This window comes from Silurus aristotelis, assembly GCF_946808225.1.
Source record: "Silurus aristotelis genome assembly, chromosome: 15".
In the NCBI taxonomy this organism is placed as follows: domain Eukaryota; kingdom Metazoa; phylum Chordata; class Actinopteri; order Siluriformes; family Siluridae; genus Silurus; species Silurus aristotelis.
In genome coordinates, this window is record NC_139588.1 from 16,743,868 (window position 1) to 16,766,469 (window position 22,602).

General features: G+C 36.4%; 1 protein-coding gene across 16 annotated transcripts in view; it reads right to left on the reverse strand.

Annotated features, from left to right (window-relative positions):
* Nucleotides 1-22,602, reverse strand: part of gphnb (gephyrin b) — a 114,538-nt gene that overhangs the window by 10,090 nt on the left and 81,846 nt on the right. For 3 of the 16 annotated variants that reach the window (XM_083562258.1, XM_083562250.1, XM_083562256.1), the window contains 8 exons: nt 20,062-20,103; nt 17,228-17,302; nt 12,338-12,400; nt 8,715-8,757; nt 6,827-6,964; nt 2,779-2,871; nt 1,307-1,362; nt 773-892 (listed from right to left, as the gene is read on the reverse strand). In XM_083562258.1, the coding sequence (XP_083418384.1) occupies nt 773-892; nt 1,307-1,362; nt 2,779-2,871; nt 6,827-6,964; nt 8,715-8,757; nt 12,338-12,400; nt 17,228-17,302; nt 20,062-20,103 (630 nt within the window). The remainder of the gene's footprint in view (nt 1-772; nt 893-1,306; nt 1,363-2,778; nt 2,872-6,826; nt 6,965-8,714; nt 8,758-12,337; nt 12,401-17,227; nt 17,303-20,061; nt 20,104-22,602) is intronic. The other 13 variants (XM_083562260.1, XM_083562259.1, XM_083562257.1 and 10 more) reach the window with 6 other exon arrangements.

Consider the following 22,602-nt stretch of genomic DNA (forward strand, 5'->3'; position numbering starts at 1 on the left):
CACTCTTACTGTACGCTTCCTTCAGAATCACCCCTACACCATTTCTCTTCCCATCCACACCATGATAAAACAGTTTAAACCCACCTCCAATGTTCCTGGCCTTACTCCCTTTCCACTTGGTCTCCTGAACACACAACACATCTACCTTTCTCCTCTCCATCATATCAGCTATCTCTCTCCCTTTACCCGTCATAGTACCAACATTTAAAGTACCAACCCGAACCTCTACTCTCCTACACTGCTCCTTTTCCTGCCGTCTCCGTAGACGTCTTCCTCCTCTCCTTCTCCTCCTTCGGCCAACAGTAGCCCAATTTCCACCGGTACCCTGTCGGCTAACGATACCTGTGGCGGTCGTTGTTAACCCGGGCCTCGACCGATCCGGTATGAAATTCTCATTTGTGATCCGCATATTTGATTTGGCACATGTTTTACGCTGGATGCCCTTCCTAACGCAACCCTCCCCATTTACCCGGGCTTGGGACCGGCACTAAGAGTACACTGGCGTGTGCCCCCCTAATGGCTGGGTTCTACAATTAGCTTGGACTACAATGTTGAAAATCTGGTCGCTATTTTAAACCATAATTTAAATATAAATCCATAATAAAAGAAACTTTGTGCGAAAAAGACCATTATGAAACTCATAGGGAAGCAATCACGCACTTACTTACCGTGGAGATTTAGGTAAAACTCGTTTGTTGTAAGAGCAGAGATGAGTGGATTGAGCATTTTTCAGCTTTTGTTAATATTTTTAGAAGGTACTATGCAAACTCACATCCTCAGATTCTCTCAGCAGCTCCGTGTCCTCCACCTGCACCACAGCATCGGCTCCACATGGGATAGGAGCTCCGGTCGTCACCCTCATCACCTGGCCTGGCATCACTGTATGTGTGGGCTGTGGGGAAAAGACACAAATGAGCACATGCCCACAGATATATTGTGTACATGTTAATAAATAGTGCAGTGGAAAGGAGTCATGTGTTGCCACTGAATTGTAAATAATGTATAAAATAGAAAGGAGATTTAAATTGTTTAGGTCTAAAATAGAGCTTGATTATTGTGTATATTTCTATATTAAACTTTGTATGGAGGAAGAATCAGAAGAAATAAAGTAACAACCACATGCAAAGTCCTAAGATCCTGACAACACATTGAAAATAGTCAAATTTATTAAGACAGTAGAGTAGAAATGAGTATATATATATATATATATATATATATATATATATATATATATATATATATATATATATATATATATATATATATATATATATATATATTTATGTATATGTGTATATATATTCACCTGCTCTCCCGCCTGAGACTCGCCGATGATGAAGCGGTCACCAGGACCATCGGCCGCTGAAAAAGTAAAGATCAGAAACAGACAAAGTGAACTCAAGAATGATGTATCAAACATCAATACTTTACTCCATTACTTAGGAAATTTACACTTCTAAGTGGTAAAACAGATAATGTTTGCTATATTGTCTAGACACTTAAAATCCAGATGATGTTACAGCAATCTATTGCTGGGATTTGAAGAGTGCAAAACTAGTCTTCTGGGTAGAAACAGGAAATTCTCTCTCCTCTCAATCAAAGCAGCATTTGCCTATTGTGGGCATCTTTGTACTCATGTATGAAGTGGCATAAATAGCATGTTCTGTTTTTTTCAGATGCAGCATGAGCAAAAATTTGAAAATACACGGTTCCAGAGAGCTGGCTTGTGTGTGAGGAACTGGCCAAGAACAATTTAGGAAACTGGGCAGGGAAAAAAAAAAACAGTAAAAGATAATTTTTTTCAAGAATGAATTTGGACGGTAAATACACTGCATTATATCCAAACCTCAATCTGAGTTTTCTTACAAGACTCAAGAACAGTTGAAATACAAAAGAAATGTGTAATGGCATGGAAATTCCTTTTGATACAAGCAGACTTCAACCTACACCTGGATTCATGTAACAAAGTGTGTCTGTAATTAGTGTTAGACGCTGGCCCTTCAGCTTCCCCCATCACAACGACAAGGACATCATCCATTATGGAGCATTACATTTCATTACATCATTAAAGGCTTTATTAACAGATTTAAGAAATTGTTAAAAAATAAAGAGATTGAGGAGTGGTCTGTCTGACACTCTCAAAGGACGAAACGGAATACTTCCATAATGGATCTTTACAATAAAACAGTGAGCTGTTTGTCATTCATTCCTTTAAGAGGCTTTTCCTGAGTCCACTCTTCAGTAGACATGACTGATATGCGGAATATGGAGGTGTGACACATGGAGTGACACGTCACTTAAAATGGAGTGTTATAAAACAAGCTGAACACACTCATCAGGAGTCGAGTGTGACTGAGAACGAGAGGAAGAGAGATAGCAGCATGAAAAAGAGGAAAGCAAAGCGAGAAAGAAAAAGGAGGGGTGTTGATGAATCACTGTAATATCAATATAAAGGTAGCAAAATAAAGTAAATAAATAAATAAATATATATATTTCCTGCATTATGATTTCATGGGAAGTGAAACGAGAAACAAAACGACTCTGCTGGGTCTTTTGGGGTGTTTAGGGTTAAAGTGGAGTTTAAAACAGAGGGAAACAGACAATGATGATGTTCCCAAAGTGTTTTGTTCCTCTTATACGTGTGTCTGGTCAATTTACTAAGAAGCTGCAAATCCCTGTATACTGAATTCAATATTTTAATTTAATTAAGTATAACGCTCTCTCACACTCACTCACTCACACACACAGACACCTTTATTCAGAGTCTATCTCACATACCTCGCACAGCATATCCATCCTTTACAGAGGCGGGAAAAGGAGGCAGGTTGTCTTTGGCATAAACATCCTGAGCCAAAACTCGGCCCATTCCATCTGATAGAGAAACACACACACACACACACACACACACACACACACACATACACAGACACACACATACACACACACACACACACACACACACACACACACACACACACACACACACACACACACACACACACACAAACATGCACAAAATTGATATACATATCTAGTATTCAGAGCAACCTACTATTATCTCATTTATACAACTGAGCAATTAATGTTTAAGGGACGTGCTCATGAATCAAGGGTCTAGCAGTGGTAGCTTGGTGGTTCTGGGATGTGAACTCATGACCTTCTGACCAGAAGTCAACTACTAATCAATGACTTTCCTCTACAGAACAGATCTGCTTAGAGACAGATTAAATACTCTATATTTTGCATCAACTTTCAGTAGATTAATGCAGACATTTTTATATCTAAAAAATAAAACATCTGACTTGTCCAGCCATATGTGGATCTTCCCCAAACTATTACCAGAAAATTAAGGCGCACAACTTTTTAGGATGTCTTTGGATGCAGCAGCAATACATTTCAAATAGGAGACTGAAATCTAATCCAGCATGACAATGGCCAGCTCTCTAAAAATACGGGTTGGAGTGGAAGGTCATGAGTGGCCTGATTCAGAGCTCTGACCACAAACTCAATTAACACCTTTGCGATGAATTCAAAAGTAAACTGCACCCCAGGCCTCTTCACCCCACATCAGTACCTGATTTTATTAACAACCTTGTGGCTGAATAAGCAGAAATCTCCACAATCACACTATAAGAATCTAATGAAACATCTTTCAAGAAGAGTGGAGGTTATTATAACAGCAAATGGAGACTAAATGTGGAATGTGAGGTTTTAAAAGCACATGAGAATCTTAAGGATAGGTGTTCATAAACCTTTATCCATATAGTGTATAATTAGCAAAAACTACATGGCACAGGGTAATTAAATTAAAATTCATGACGTAGTTAATCCTTCTCACAAAGGATTAACCACTTTTTTGTAAATGAATGTATGTAGTGTACATACACTGACCAGGCTTAACTATATGGCCCTGATCAGGCATAACTTTATGACCACCCTTTTTTTTTCTGTTGGTCCCCTTTAGCTGCCAAAACAGTTCTGACCCATCGAGCATTAACATCATTAACTTCTTCAGCATTTTGAGCGAAGAAGCTTGTCTGTTGGATCGGACCACACGGACCAACCTTCGCTTTCCACGTGTATCAATGAGCTTGTCGCTGCTTCACCACTGTTCCATCCTTGGACCACTTTGATAGATACTGACCACTGCAGACCAGGAACAGCCCACAAGAGCTGCAGTTTTGGAAATGCTCTGTCCCATCACAATTTGGCTCTTGTCAAACTACTTACGCTTGCCCATTTTTTCTGCTTCTAACACATTAATACTTAGGACAAAAGGTTTACTGGCTGCCTAATAATATCCCACCAACTAACAGGTGCCATGATGAAGAGATCAGTGTTATTCACTTCACTGCTCATAATGTTATGCCTGGTCATGGTACATAGTACAAGTGGTATAAACTATTCTTACCAGCTTATACATGCTGATAGGAAGAGAATAGTTTCCAAATTATAGCTACTAATGAAACATCCCAGAAAGTAACACAACACAGACATTTAGAAAATCCCAAACAATTATTGATCAAATCTCCAAAGTTATAAGGAAGATGGAAAATAATCTGGTACAAATGGTCTAATGTCTTGACAAGCCCAGATTGTGTTTTAGCAGCTGGTAGCTGTTTAGTCTGAGCTGAATTTGTCAGCGGGGTGGCATTGCTGTTGCTATGGCTACCACATGAGAGACGCAAGCAATTTTTCACCTGCTGTATGAAAAGCTATGATAATTGGGAAAATGATGACATATGATACAGGAAGCAGAAAGGAGGAAGATGGAGCAGTGAGAGATTTGTCCTTTGCAGTGTAAAAAAAGCCATAAAACTGGCAACGCATTGTAGGTAGATTATGTTTGAATTGACCAAACCACATCACTGGATCAGCACAAAGAAGTTGACATAAGCTAAGAATGCTACAGCTCATTAATACAAGAAATGTATTTATTTTTGTAATCAGGAGGGAAAAAAAAACAAAGCAGAGAAAGAGTGATGTGGGCAGGAAGGATACACAGCAATTGCAGGAGCAAAAATCTACATAATGTAGATGAAGATGAAGAAAAAAAAGAAAAAAAGAGAATAAAAGACATGGTTTCGATATTTAGGAAGAAAAACAAGTAGGGTAGGTCTAAGTAAGAGACATAAAATGTTCTCAGGAAAGTGTGTGTGTGTGTGTGTGCAACAGAGAGCTTAAATATAGCTGAGGCTATACCTCTTTTCTCTGCTGATGCGCGTAGGTGTTCAGAGAATAAGCTTAGTGTGCAAGTAAAAAATATTTAATGGGTTACATTTAAAAATGTATCTACAAGACACTGAAAAAACAACTGCAAGAAGCATATGTGTAGTGGTCTGGGGAAACCTGTTAGATGTAGTAAAGGCAGAATGCTGGACAACAGCCAAAAAAAGAAGAGAGTTTTTTTCTTTAACATTGCCTTGGCTGACTGCCTGCAAAGATCATGTTGTGCAAGGAGACAGTTTATCAAATGTAGTGGTAAACAGATCTAAAACCTTGATTGCTGATTGTGCATTTCCTCACACTGCAAATATCAGGCTTTGATCAAGATAACTACAGGCCAGAGTAAAACAGACACACAGCAAATAAAATGTAGTTTGTAAGGAGATACTAAGTGTCGGTAATTGTAGTTTATTATGTAAATATCAGGGGTACTTCGAATAGTTGAGAATTCGATGCTTCGATAGAAGGAGCCTGATTCGACAACCAATCTCACAGTCGAATCTTTGCAGAAATGTTATGAAATGAGGATCAGCCCATTTTGGTTATATGGGGGTGCTCAATGTTTCATTTCACATAGAACTACCGGTTTTCTCAATAAATTAATATACAGCCCATTATGATAATACTATAAATAAAAATGTGAAGTAAGAAGCATTTAATAAATATTTTTAATGTGTGGGAATAAATAATGTGTGGGTTTCGCTTTCCATAATCTGTGTCTGACACAGGAGGATCTTGGCGGCAGGGATTTAAATATGCAACATTGTCTGGGAGATTCTGTAAAGTTATATTTTCTTCGAATTTAATTATGTAATTATGTGGGAGTGGTGGCTCCAGCGGTTAAGGTCGGTTGCCGATCGGAAGGTCTGGGGTTCAAGCCCAGGTATCGCCAAGCTGCCACTCTTGGGCCCTTGAGCAAGGCCCTTAACCCTCTATGCTCCGGGGGTCCCTTACGAGGGAAATATCAAGGTCCGTGACGTGGGGCCGCCTTCCCGTGGGCTCACCACCTGCAGGAGGGACCGTAAGGGACGGTGCTGTGAGGATTGGGCAGCAGTCGAAGGCGGGGGCCTGCTTAGACTGCTGCCCCCGCGACCCGAATTACGGATAAGCGGGAGAAAATGAATTAATTAATTATTTAAATTAATTGTTGTTAGTTTTTCCGGGTCATCTGTGTTGCGCTGTCTTTAGAGCATGCTAAATATCTACTTATTTTCTATCAAATAAATTGCATTGCTTTGAAACATGCCACGACTCCTTAATCTCTGGGATGTCGGAATTACATGCCAGACAGATCCACAGAGACCCTCACCCACCCACAGAGACTCTCACCCACCAGGATAAAACATTAACTGAATGTTCTTTACATGAAAGAAGGAGAATGTCTACTTTACTGGAGCTAAACATACATTTAGTGTATGGTAAGTTTTAGAACATAAATTTTAGAAAAGCTATACATCAAAAATATACATTTCTGCAAAATTTTCTAAAGTGCTCAAAGGGTTAAAACCAACTGACCTATAATCCTCTGGACACCGCTGAAGAACTGAGATACCAGTTCCGACATTTGTGTGTCAGTAGTGTGGCATGAGTGTATGCTGACCTCTGTAGTTGATAATCTCAGTACCCAGAACTGGTGTCATCTCCAGCACAGTGATAAAGGCTTTATCCATAGAGGTGAGAGGGAATGGGGACATACGGTGCCTCCGTGCCACCTTGGTGATGTCCACTGCACTATGACCTGCGCACACGTCATAACACATACATACAAATGTATGAAAGCACACACATCCATATCCATACATCCATACATGGACACACAACAACATAGGAAATTGGAACTTTTACCTTAGGTGTGCTTATAAATAACATTAGCATTGTCTGTTGACTGAACTTAAAGTGAAAGTGTGATCTTCACATAGTAGGACAAGTCATCATTGTGAGCAATCATTGTTGATAACTTTTGAAATTTGGTAAAAATACGAAATTTTATGGAATGATCACCATATGCTTTAGCAAAATCAACTAATCTGTGTATATAAATATACACAGTTATACAATGCCCTCCACTAATATTGCCATACTTCGTAGAAATAAACAAACAAGGCTGTAAAAAAATTGCCTTTATTCTTTAACCTTAAAAAAAATACAGAAAAATATTCTGCTTTTACGGATATCAAACAGCTGCAAACAATACATTCTTATCCAAAATAAAATGTACTTGTAGCACAATTATTTGCACTCCTATAATTTCCAACACTATAATACATTAATTTCTAACATGTCCAACAGTGGATAAGCAGCATAACTTGTGAGTTGCAACTCCAAGTAACATAATTTTTTCTTGATCTTGAGAGGAACAAAGTTACGGTATATATATATATATATATATATATATATATATATATATATATATATATATATATATATATATATATATATATATACACACCGTAATTTCCGGACTATAAAGTGCACCCATATATAAGCCGCACCCACTGAATTTTACAAATATTTCAATTTTTAACATAAATAACCCGCACCTGTCTATAAGCCGCAGGTGTCTACACTAATGAACTTTACACAGGCTTGAACAAAAGACACGTTACACACGGTGTAACAGGTGAAATATGTTGCGCTTCCTTTAGGAGCATAGCGGTATTTTGGGAATAGCATGCTGCACTGAATTTCAAAAGTTTCTTTGACTAACCCTTAACGCTGTTGCCAAAAAAATAAAAAAGCACGAGTTTTGGAAACCTGTCTGTGCTTATATGATTTCTGTTGCAACTGGAGTTAGTGAGCTCTCCCTTAACCCTGACTCAACGCGCTACAACGGCTTGTATCTAAACAGTAGCATACCAAGAAAGTCATTGTTCACTGTCTTCCTCCTTCCTTTCACAACTATATCTCTCAGGAGTTTATATTTTGGCATCGTCGTGCGTTTAAAAAAAACGTTTTTTCTCCCGAAGCAGCTCAGAACACAGGTGAGGTGCGTTTTTACGTTTCCGTTCGGAAATTTCATTGGTCTAATGTTATGTCGCTCAGTTTTTTGGCTTGAAGTTTGTGAAACCGGGAAAAATGCAGAAATTAGCCGCTTCGTGGTTTAAGCCGCGGGGTTCAAAACGTGGGAATAATGTAGCGGCTTATAGTCCGAAAAATACGGTATATATGTATGTATATATATATATATATATATATATATATATATATATATATATACAGTATATATATATATATATATATATATATATATATATATATATATATATATATATATATATATATATATATATATATGTGTATATATATATATATATATATATATATATATATATATATATATATATATATATATATATATATATATATATATATATACATACAGTATATTAGAAAGTATATGTTTAAGATCAGCCCTAATCCTTTAGTTACACACTCAACTACATATACACCCCCCCCCACACACACACATACAGTTATGAGTGACTTACTCGCCCGTAAGATGTTTTCTTTGCTGCTGCATCTTGACTGCACCTGGAGAAAAACAGGAGAGAAAGAGAGAAAGCAGGAGGTAGATGCTGTTAGTTGGAAAACAGCATGTAATAGATGACAATACTCAGTAAGATGTTGGCTACACTGTGAAAAAAAAATGGAAATGTCATAATGTCATGTCACACCATGGAGCCGAATCGATGTCATCCAGGTTTGTGGCTTGGAAACGAAGATGGAGCCAAGATTTACTGCACAATGAAGCAATGAGCAAAAGGAAACATTTACATCTGACCGACAAGCAGCTAAGCCTCTATCTCACCTAGTGGTTCATTAGTTCCATTGGCACATTAGCATACGATACTGACACGCTTCAATCGAAAACAAGCTACCTTCTTCCCTCGATAACAACAAAATCCTCCTGAAACAGACAAACTATTTATGTGGAAATCCCACTTTTAGCTTTATCTTTGAAGCATTACAATTGTTTGTTTCCTCACTATTTTAATCATAGTTTTTATACTTAATATATACTTGAGCATAGCAATAATTGACAAAGTAGGGTGAAAAGCTGCACTTCACAGCAGGAAAACTTTTCTCTGACTTGGATTATTAGGTTGATCAAGTAAAACACTGCACTCAGGAAGCACTTTGAATTTAATCATCAAACCTCCCTTTAAGCTTGAATAATTGATTTTAGCCTTTTGAGAATAAAAGACAAAACATTTCTGCATAAACTGTGTATGGAGAAATTGAATTATAAAGTTATTCTATTTACTCTTGCTATTCCTTTGTTGTATTCAGCCATGTGCTTACTGCTACATTTCACATTGTTTTTCTTTATCTGATGCACTCTGTGCCTTATTACATATTCACTATATTCTATATACTACACATTTAATATACAATTATATGTAACTATTTACTTGATTGGTTTTGACATAAATAAATAACAGTAAAATCATAGTTGTACAGATTACTATGTGTCAGATTATTTTTTATGAAGAATTATATTTTCACATTCAGGTTCAGCACGTCATTTATTGGTTTTAGACTGCCAATAATAAACTCAGCGATGTATAACTTTTCTATTTATTGTCCAAAGAGAGGCCATAAAAAACATTAACTTGGAAAAAAAAATGCTGGTATCTAAGATAATCATTAATATTAACCATCTGATCCACCTAGCAAGCAGAGAATACTATGTATCATATAATGAGAGTTTTGCTTTTGCACATCTTAAAAAATGAATGTATACATTTCAATATTCAGATATTCACATGCATAGGGTCTGGTCTCAGTAACATCATCACCACTGCTTAAGTCCATATACTAGTTTTTATTCATAAATATTATTAATTATTTAATTAGTTACCAGTACTTAAATTTGAATTCTAATTTTGGCACCTTCATGCACCTCTGATAACTGACTGCTAGATCTTCATTTATATATTGTTTGCATTTGATACTTATTAACAATTAATTCTGTCATTTATATTTCGTATCTAACATGTCCTGAAACATTGTATACACATTATCTATATCTCTTATTTTCTATAAAACTATATTTGTATTTTATTTTGGGTTCTGAATACATTTTATGGAACCTTGTTTGATCAACGTCAGGGTTCTTCCTATTCCTTTGCTTTACCCTCTATGTGACCTAGAGCACTATCAAAATTGTTAAATCATGAGCACCATTTTGATCCCAGAGCAGTGCAGCTACCCTGTCACAGCTGGCCTGGGTTAGATAAGGGAAAGAGTTACAGCATGTGCATGCAGTTCACCCTGCCACTTTGATCTAAACCCTTTCTGGAGATTAATACAAGGCACCAATTCTGTCAGACAGCCTGAAAAAAAACAAAGATGTGGAGAGATGGAGGGAGAGAGAGAGAGAGACAGGGAGGAGGAAGGAGTGGTGTGAGGCGGCTCTGGCAAAATACTGTGAAGAAAGAAGCGAGAGAGCAGACACGCTGTATTTACAGCAAGTGAAATAAGAGAAAGGGGTAGATGAGAGCAAGAGAGAGACAGAGAGAGAGAGAGAGGGAAAGAGAGAGAGAGAGAGAAAGAGAGAGAGAGAGAGAGATAGAGAGAGAGAGAGGTCAGAAAAAAGAAAAGACAGGGACTAAAAGAAGAGACCAGCACTACTGCAGCATTAACAAAAAAACAGCCTGTGAGTCCATGAAGTGACTGAAGGCAGGGTGAAACAGCAAAAAAGGACGACACTAATGATAAGATGATTAATAATCATAATGAGTGAAATAAGCATAATGAGATAGACTCTGTTGTGAAATATAGTAGTATGTAAGTCGCATGGTTAATAAACACCAAAAGAAAAATGTCCATACTGTTTACCTTGCCCTAAATGTTAGTTGATCAAGACATACCGGCAGAAGACGTTTTTGTTTTACCCCAAATTTAAATGCTTGCCAGAAAAACCACTGTAACAAGTTCATTCGTTTCAAGCAAAAACTTGAAGTGGCTTACTTGCCTAGAATATTGGCAGTAAGACATCATCAGGTTTTAAATTTATATTTTCAAGCAAGCTTGTGCTAAACACTTATTCATTCAGAAATGTGGCCATTTGAGACAAAAAAAAAACGGATTGATAATGGCCATTTTAATTTGTTCTATATATGTTGTGTAACATTTGAAGTACATAGAGATAATATAGTGGTCAGCAAATGGCAACAGCTTTCCTCCTTGTAGAAATAAGCAGCAGCACAATGATTTCTTATTATCTTAGTTATCTTTACATGATGATGGAGCATTTTACACACACATTTGGTTACTAAAAAAAAAGTCAAATAAAAATAATAGCCAACGAGTAAGTGTTGTTGTGTGTATATGGGTGTGTGTGTATGTATGCATAAGAAGAATGATGGATGAGGGGTAAAAATTAGGAAACGCAACTGAACAGCTTGATGTCGACACGCAAGGAGGAAGAGAGAGAATAGGTTTGTTTCCATCCACATGCTTGGGGAATTTGATGTAAAAACACATTAAAAACAAACAAACAAAAAAACTAAACCCCTTAAATATTTTACTCTTTGTATTGTGAGTGTTCTGTTGAAGAAGAGTAGTTACAAAACTACATCCTGCTCTCTTTACTGTGTCCCTGACACCAGCCATAAACAAACAGTAATGGATCGACTGGAACACATTAGGATGTGATAAATGGGAAACCCCTGGTCATGAATAAGGTTCCACTGACATATCAATGGCATCAGTGTTAACGATGCCAATAAAGCAGCTGTGCGATCTGTTTAAATGTTCTATAAGAGTACAGACATAGACATTTTATTTATAAATGGCTTGTTTTTGTTTGTTGTATTATTACTGTTTATTTGAGTCTTTAACTGCTTAAATATTGTATCATGGGATTATTTTAAAATCAGGCTCTAAAACATCCACCTTTCATCCTCCATACCAAGCATTCTGTTTTGATCACATTATCACTTATCCCTGTACACATTATAAAAGGAACTAACAAACTAGTTTAATTATAATCAACAAACAAACAAAACAAGTGGATGGAAACCTCACTAATGAAAGCGAGAGAGATGGATAGGAAAGACAGCAAGTGGGCATTGCATATGGCCTGGTGAGGGTTGGCGATAGTTACTCGAGAGCTGAAGGTCCTATGGCTCCTTCGATCATCTTTAAGCACCTCCAACCTACACTGGAGCTACAGTGGAGACAAAGTCATCAAGCATCAGTCCATCAGTCCCAAGCAACCAGGGCAAAGCAAGACACAACGCAAAGGTGAGGCAACTCAAAAGACAGAGCACAGCCAAAGAGTGCCAGGAATAGAAAGAGAGAGGGAGAATGATAGAGAGAGAGAGAGAGAGAGAGAGAGAGAGAGAGAGAGAGAGAGAGAGAGACAAAAAGAGACAGAGGAAGAAGGAACAAGTTAGGTAGTACTTCACCTTGAAGTGCATAGAAAAGAAAAAATCCTCAGAAGCTTTTATCATCACTTGAAATTCAGATGATTTGTTTTCTCTACAGTTACAGGGGTTCAATTCATGCGCTAAGTAAGTAGAGAGTGATTTTGGAACCATCTTATCATAATGTTCTTGCATACTGATTTGGCAAAGATGCAACAGAACGTCATAGTCTCTATTTGTTTGTTTAGTTATTTAATTATTAATTCATTCTTATATACGTCATGGTTCCACTAGCTGCCTTATCTGAACATTACAGCGTGTATGTCACCAAAAAGTATACCATAGCTCATTATTTTCATTTTATTCTTATTATTATGAATAGGTATTACTATAATAATGCATATTTCATATTACACCAAATTCATTTTACACTAAATATTATTAGAGAAAAAGCAATAGGACTTCTCTAGGGACTGAGTTACACTTCTGACTATAGAACATAGGATTCTATGTTTGACTCATGGTTGGCTCACCATTAACTGGTGGATGGTGTGTACACAGTATTTCACCTCAATATCTTTCACAGAAAGTTCACAGAAAAGGGGAGTTTCCATTCAACTGACTGTTCAATTTTTTGTTGTAATGCCATTTTGCATCTTTACTTATTATCATTTGGGTATCAATTGATATAGTTTTCTTGTTAGGAAGAATCAAGCAAATGACATTATAATAATGAGAATTTTGATAATTTACTTAGTTTTGCTAAACAGTCCCAGAGGGAAAAACTGTTGTGTACTGACCATCTCCAGTAAACACTTTATCCTAGCCAGTCTTCCCTGGGATCTAAAGCGGTTACTAAGCGGTAAGGTGGGATTTCAAACCTTGCAAACCAGGATGCCAGTACATCATCAGGCACTACACACACACACACACACACACACACACACACACACACACACACACACACACACACACACACACACACACACAGTTGTGCACAACTAGGGGCAATTTATCATGGCCAATCCACCTGGGGAGAGAGGAAACCTGAGAACCCCAAGGAAACCCATACAAACATAGGGAGAAACAAGAAAAGTGATTTTACGCAAACACTGTGTGATTCTCTTTAGCCAGTGTTTGCAAATACAGTTCCCAGAAAAGTAAAGACTATGCCAAGAAAGTAAGAGAAAGAAAGAGAATGAGTGAGAGAGAGAGAGAGACAAAGAGAGAGGGGGGAGATTGTGTAACTGCATGGGAATGATGCTGTGACCCAATAGATCATTAAGAGGTTCATTTGCTTACATACATTTTTTTTATTTGACTATTTGACAAACAATTTTAAATATTATACATTTTCAGTGCAATCAAAAAGAAAATAACAGTTAAATGCTGATTTTCGCTGTTAACCCTTTAAAGTCACAATTATTGTGATAGAGAGCATTCTCATATTAATAATGCCTTTCTTATAGAAAGATCCAATTTAAATCTGCTAAAAATGCAAATCCTAAACATTCACTCGTTTCATGCTTGAGTTAAAAAAAGGATTAAAGGTATTCTGGACTGTAATATAGAGTTTTTGCTGCTGTAGTGAAGGACTTGGAAGGGTTATTAACCACAGTCCTGAGAGGTGTGCCATGCTTCATTTCACACATTATTTTTCAGTTAATTAACAGATTTGCAGTTAATTGATAAATCTGCAGGTAATTAACTGATTAGTAGATAATTAATAGGTGTTCATGTCTGATTGCAGTGATGGTATCTGTGTGTGTGGGGGGGGGGACTAATCAGATAATTAATCAGAGTAAAAAAGATCTATAACAGATATGAATATGGACTGAGAATTAAAAAGGCTGAGAAAAAAATTAAGGAAGCACAGAAAAGCTCCTGCCATCTCTCACACACACACACACACACACACACACACACACACACACACACACACACACACACACACACACACACACACACACACACACACAATTCTTGACTATAGTATTTGCACAATTAAAATAAAATCAAGTGTACACATATAAACACACTATATAGATACACTCACAGACATATGCATACACTTGCCTACACATGCACACAGAGCTTCATGAACTATTCATGGAACTATAGGTTATAATCTAATATAATTAAATAAGTATAAGTAAAGCAGTAATTTTTTACTCTCTTACTTTTAAACACCTATATAAACCTATATTCAGGAAAAAGTATGTATATTCCTAAACATTATAGAGGCTTATAGAGTTCAAGTGAAGTATTACTATTTCTGAATAAACATGCAATATTTAAACACAACATATTTACTGAATTATAATTCTAAATAGATAACTGCACTGCTGCTATTATTATAATGAGCATTTAAAGACACCTAGCCAGTCATGAATATTTAAATTGTCATCACTGAGTGTTTTATATAAAGTAAAATGACAGTAATATTTACATAAGACACATCTATACTCATGTCATCACAATGTGCTACAAGTAGAGCTTACAAAGTTACCAAATATTCAGTAAACATTTGATCTACATGATTCATGAACATCATAGAAATGTTCTGAAGGCACTAAATATAGTTGATCAGCCAAGACGTCTTTATTTTTATACTGGATTTATGAGGCAAATGTGAGGCAACTAAGAAGTTGCGAAAAAGTATAACCATAAGAACAGAGAAAGACAAAAATAGATAGATAGATAGATAGATAGATAGATAGGCAGACAAACAGACAGAGACAGACAGACAGACAGACAGACAGACAGACAGAGTCCCATCTTCCTGTGGTCTTCCTCCAAGTCCACACTGATCAAGTTCGTAACTACGATGCTACTCAACGGCAAGCATAGTTAGTGTCTGTTGCTGCTTTCAACAGACGCAATCGCCGAAATTAATCGTAGTCCTTTAAACTAGTCCTTTAATAGTTGAAGTCAATGAGCATGATTTTATTTGTGATTTTAAAGTGCTGGTGAGATAAATAATGATCGAGAAACAATTAAATAACTGGTTACAAGAATGGTCAGACACACAGACAGAAACTAGCAATTCTCCTAGCAATGGACCAAATACTGTGATCAGATTTGGCAGAAACATCTTGGGAAAGGAAACCTGTAAGACACTTGTCCAGATATCGTCTGTGTGTTTTATAACAGACATTATATCACAGAGAAACTTATACCATGACTTGGGCGTCTGAGATATTTGTAGAAAACATTTGTGTGACTTTTTGCCATAAGCTATTATGTAAAATGTTTTAATGGACTGCACTTTCAAAAAGCATGCCCAGGGTTAGTCTGAAGCAGTGTGACCTCAGGGTGCTTTTTGCTTTATAGAGGGTCCTTTTCAGCACCTTTTTAAGTAGAGAAATGGAATACACTATGGCTTTGTAAACTTTAAGAGGTCCACACAAATTAGGTCCACTATTTGGGGCAAATGAGAGTGTTTGAGACAGAGAGTAATAGATAAACAGACAGGGAGAAAGAGACAGCTAGTTGGCGGAAAGAAAACGAAAAGGTAAAATGTACTAACATACATTTAAAAGAGAAATTTTACAACATTTTAACTTGTCTTTAGTAATGTAATACTTATACACACCGTATAGATATATAAAAAGAGAAAATTGTGTATTTTACTAATGACTAAGAGACTATGGCCAACCAATAGAAGGATAAAATGATCATATTACATGTGCTGCCTATAGGGGCTTATCATTCATTCACTCATTCATTTATTTATTTATCTTTAGTACATGTTTTGTCCTGGTCACGGTCATATTGGATCCAAGGAACAGTGGGTGCCAAAACAAGAGAATCAACCCCATATGGTAAGCCAGTCCATCGCAAGACACCATAGACACATGCCCACTCTCATTTACAACACACTTATTCAAAGCTACAGGCAGGTATTTGCCATGAGGAGATCATGCAAAACTCCTCACAGACATGAGCCTGAGCTCATGATTAAATCAGGGACGCTAAAGAAATATACCGTTATACACAGCTACTGATATGGCAAAGCTCCTTGCAGTGCCACTGTTTCATGTTGTTTTTAATTAGCCGTCACAGCCATCAGCATGCTTCGCTATTAGCTGTAATAACTTGTCCGTGTTTAGCATTGCTGGCTGGTCTGTGATTATATGTGCATTTCTCTGTCTTTAAATGTGCTCAATGCACTGTGTTCAAGGGTGACTTCTGTTAGCTGTGTATAAACTGTAACTCTCTGTGTTAGAATCTCATTTGTGATGTTTTTGTGTGGCTGCTCTGTATTCTGGAATGTAATTTCAGGGCGAAGTGCCTCTGCATTTGCTGTTTTGTGTGTAGTATGATTCTCTGTGTGATATTTTGGTTAGCTGATTTCTGCTTTGTGGCTAAGTTAGCTAGTTCGTGAGATCACATCCATATATTCTGATTCTGTTCATCCTTCATAATCTGCATGGCGTATTACTTTTGTCAGTGTGTACTATTCTCATATCCGCTCACTCTTTTAGTTGATGACTGTGTTAACTGTTTTGTTGTTAGCTGATTAAGTAGGGTAATAGCCCTGTGTATGATTTGCCTCTGGTGTGTGTGTGTGTGTGTGTGTGTGCTTGTGTGTGTGCTTATGGAGGGAGGAGAGTGTATCTCTTTACCTGGTCCAAGGTAGAGTACCTTGACTTGAGCGTGATGACCTCATCCAGATGGGCCCTGAACTCTCTCCGAGAGGCCTGGAGGAAGCCACAGGATAGTCACTCACCCCACACACTCACATATGCACATACACACACACACACACACACACACACACACACACACACACACACACACACACACACACACACACACACACACAATCTTTCATACGCATGCAAAACTAGACACGTACTAAAACACATACGCAAACTGTAACATACATGTACACAAGAACGCACACAGGCGCACACACACGTTAATTGAAAATAGAAACAGAATAATTTCAGCTGCACTTGGAGCCTTCAAATTGAAAAAAATAAATAAAATAAACTAAAAAGAAAAATGAATTAAAAACTAAAAATCTTTTGTTGTGTTTTAAAGAAGTCTGTAGTTTTTTAAGGTCTCAATACTAAAAATTAGAAGCACATTCCTCTTTAATAAAACTTTTCAAAATGTCCTAAAAAATTAAAGGTTGTAAACTGTGACACCAACTTTATTCTGTAACTACAGAATTTGTCCATCATCTGCACATTTGCCTTCTACATTCTTTTTATGGCCACTGTTTAATATTCTCCTTGATCCCCAGTTTTTCCTTGCATGTTCACAGCAGCATGTCTGTAACTATTTTTAAATATATTGTAAAACTACATTTTTTATATATATATATATATATATATATATATATATATATATATATATATATATATATATATATATATATATATATAATTTTCTAGATAATAAAATAAGTGAACATATTGTTTAGATCTACAGTATATTTGTGATATAAGCTACAATTGGAAGAATTGCTAGCATTTTCTATAAAATCTAAGTGCATGATGGAAACTATGTGCTAGTTTTAATATAATAGCAAATGATCTCTTTTATTTTTTTAATAAAAATGATTAGATCAGTAATTGGTAGTGCACAAAAGCCTTTTTGTCTCCAATGTATACTTTTTTAAAAACATTTCAGACAAGAAGTCCTCACTCAAATTCATCAAAATTAAAATTAAAATCTTATGTTTGACTGATAAGTCAAACTGCTGTAGCACTCCAGTGAATGATGGGACATTTTAAATCCACACCAACAGGAATTACACACCAACAGCCAAGCTGCACAGGCAGAAGTGTGGATTAAGATGCAGTTAAATTGACCTTGCTAATGCTAATATATTCGTAGTTTTGCTGTCAATACATCATAACAGCCATAAGTTCCTTTATAGTTCTGTCCAATCAGAGTATATTTTCTGTACTCTTTTCTGCCATAGGCATTGGATCACTTAAAGCCTTATTTTGCATATTTATAGATTACATAATGCACAATAAATGCTAAAATTGAGGTGTTTCAAGTTAGATTCCATAAATAAAAAAATCCAGAAATACAGACATACAAATGCAAAGAAGACAATAGACCAAAAAAAAAATTCAAATTAATAAAATTTAAAGATGGATAAAATCTATCATATCCAAAATAATAGAATACTATCCAACCAAAAGAGTAGCAAGGGCAACTGCAAGACCCTTTAGAAAACTTGAAAACTAGATTTAGAAAAGATAAAAATACAGTTAAAATGACATATTTCTTAGCACATATCACGCATCACGAGACACAAATTATATATATATATATATATATATATATATATATATATATATATATATATATATATATATATATATAAAACAATAAAATCAGCACATGGAGTAACAGTACTACTGAGTGACATATCAGAAATGATAGTGACACAAGAAAAAGCATGTCAAATGATACTATATTCAGTAAAATGATACTGAATATAGGGCTGAAACAACAGAACATAACAAGATTGAGTGTACCTTAAAGAAAAAAAAAGTAAGATGAAATGACCAGATGGGGGGGTGCCAAAATTATACAGGTTTCAGCAGTACAATAAACAAGAGAAGAATAATAGAAGAAGGGGCTGAAGACAATTAACCTGAATTGTTTATTTAAAACGTAACAGATGGAAAAACTGGTCACATGATGGACAAAGGAAGTGACACAACTGGGTCAATTGGTGTACCTGAAGGAGAAACTGGTGACAAAAAGGGATGTAACTAAACTAAGATTAGGTAGAGAGATGTGAAAGAAAGAAGTGAAGGTGACACAACAGGAAAGAGGGAAGAGCTAGTGATACTGCAGGACAGAGGGGCACATTTAAAGAAAGGGCCAATTAGAACCAGACACATAGATAGTACAGATGGAGGACAGGACAGAACAGAGGAGTATAATAGATGGGAGTATACCTGACATTTGGACTGAGGGGGTGATAAAAGGAATTTCTTGTGACAGCAGGATATAAGGGTGTACCTGACAGGTGACAAAGCCGGATGTGACAACAGGATGGGGGGTGAAACAAGAAGGAAGGGCTGGTGACATGAGATGACAGAGAGGTAGAAAAGACCTGTTGACAAAACAGAACAGTGGTGTGGAATAAGAAGTAAGACCTAGATGAACGAGTGTAACAGAAGAAAGAGATGATGATGGTAGAAAGTAGGTGCATAACAGAGGAAAGAACTGATGACAGTAGGAAGTAGATGTGTAACAGAAGGAAGGACTAGTGACACAACTTTATAGAGGTAAATATAATGAGAGTGATATTGACACAGCAGGAAGCAGAGGTGTAACACAAGGAGGGTCTTGTGACAGAGCAGTGCCATGACAATAATGGAGGAATTCAACTATTAGACAGATGAATAAATCAGCTGGACAGAGGGTTAAAAACCGCAATACGGGGGCTGAAACAGGCATGCGTCGGATCATGCAGGGGTACCTCAGCAATGCTTAGGGTGGAGGAGGAGGAAGGGAGCCTCGCCTGAGTGGAAGGAAGGAGGGGGGGAGGGAAGGGAGAAAGAAGAGAAGCAATTAATCAGAGCAGCCAGCTAAGCCAAGACTCCGACAGACAGTGTCCCCTGCAGGCCTGATGGACTACCGACTGTACACAAGCCAAAGCAAAGTGAAGCAAAACACTTTTACACATTCAAAGGAGGAACAACATATAAAAAAGTTCACAGTATAGGATATCTAGGATATTACAGGATATCTGCACATCTCTGCCATCACAGTTGTCAACATCTGCCTGCATCTTCAACATGAATAGTAAATGCAACAGATTACTGAAGCTATAACATGAGTACAACTAGTGATGTATGTGTATATATATATATATATATATATATATATATACACACACATATTTTATAATAATATATTATATTATAATAATATCTATATCATTATAATTTTTTTATTATTCAGACAATGCTTATTTAAAATACAATAGTCTTCATCTAAAATTGCTTGAGGTCCCCACAATTATTTTAACATGCAAAATTTTGCAAAACACTTTATTTGTTATTTTGTACAGTTCCTTTGAATCCATAAAAATGTAAATAACTTCAATTAAAAATGTTATAAAATCTGAAATGGCCTGTTTTTCTAAAATCCACTGTTTTCTCAGTGAACACTCATATGCTCGTTTTTGGGCTGTGATTGAGTGAGTGAGTGAGAGAGAGAGAACCCGTGTAGATCACTCGTACTGGGCTTTAAGCTCATTTATTTTCTGTGCCCTTACTTCTTACTGCTGAGGGTAAGTTTCTTCAAAGTGTCTATGCTTAGTTTCGTAATGATGTTTAATGTTTCCACTTTTGATAACCGCAACATCCTCTGAGCAAATGAGTCACCCAGGCCTCGTACAGCTTGATGCAGCAAGAATAAATCCGTATTTTTCCACCCATATATATCTAAAAAATCTCGTTTTCAGCATCAACTTTCCTTATTTTTGAGTATTGCATTGCTTTTCATTAACTGAAAGTTTCATGTTTGCGCATTACTCTCTGCTGTCTTCACTGCACACACAACTGTACGTCTGATCGTAGCACCAGTGAGCATCCTAACTGTGGTAGCAACCCATGGCGCCATACGACCCAGACGGCTCTACTGAGCTGACCTTGATGTGTCTAATATAAATGTGATTTTATTAGAAAATACCGTTTGGCATATATTTATTTTATTATATGAAAATGCTTCGTGGTCCGGCTGGACGCATCTTGCGGTCCGGATTCAGACCTGAGTCCGCCAGTTGGCGACCCATGCAATAGAGCACAATGTTAACAGTATAGTATAGTTACTACAGTTTTTAGTAGTTCAATAATAGCATAAAAATAACTTGTAATCCTTGCACTTAATTACCCACAGTTAGTAGTTTGTAAGCACACAAACACATTTAGACACTAGCACGCCAAGGAGATAAATATAAACTATTTGACTTCAGACTATCAGATTTTAATAGTTGGATTGCATAATATTTTTAAAATTCCTAACTAGCAAGAACTTTAAAAATTGCACTGGTTATATAATATTTATTTATTGTATAAAATGCTTTTTTTAAGATTGTAGTGTGTCGTACAGTGACAGAAACCTTAAGGTAAAGTTTTTTTATTAATTGCTGAGGTAAATGAGCGATTATTTTGACTTGTACTTTGGTTTGTACCAATCTTAAGAGCATATAACTAAAGAGTCAAGCTCCATATGTGATTAATTGATCTGAGGTAGAGAGACATTGTGTAGGTTTTAAATCAAAATATCAAACTATTAATCTATCACTTTACATTAGATCTAGGCCTCGGCAAGCTTATTCCCTGTATTAATAAATGAATGATGAATGAACGAAGGAATGGTCATTTGTCAATGCTGGCTCAGCATCAGTGCTATAAAAAATCAAACAATGAAACATGGAACTTAACATTTCTCTCAATGGAATGGATTAGATCAGTCTTAATATAAGGCTGTGAAAGATTAAAGACAGTCATGTTTTTCTATGTTTCAGAATGTTCCAAAAATCACCATTGCAGAATTGTATTTCAGGATTTATTGGCACTCTTAGTGGTTTTATGGCCGGCTGATTTATAGCACAGAAAGAGTAGTAAAGCATGCTCCATTCCAAGAAGCTGTTTCTGCCTCTCTATGCTTTAATACAGATGACTTAACATGCCCTTTTCCTCTGCCATTTTCATCAGCAAACACAAAGCAGTCACCTCCATATTACAGAAAAAAAAAAACTTAATTACAGGAGAAATTACTTTATCATCATTTAAAAAAAATCTCTAAATAAAATTATTGTCTATTCTCAAATATATGGCAAAAATATTAGAAATATTATAAAAAAAAAATGCAAAAAGCTGTAATTTCTGGGCATTTTAATCTGCACTTATTTCTATTATATCCTACTATCTAGTGACATGAGGTATAAACCCATTCATCACCATAAAAAAAAGCTTTCAAGAAAACATAAACCAGAATAAACTGGCCATTT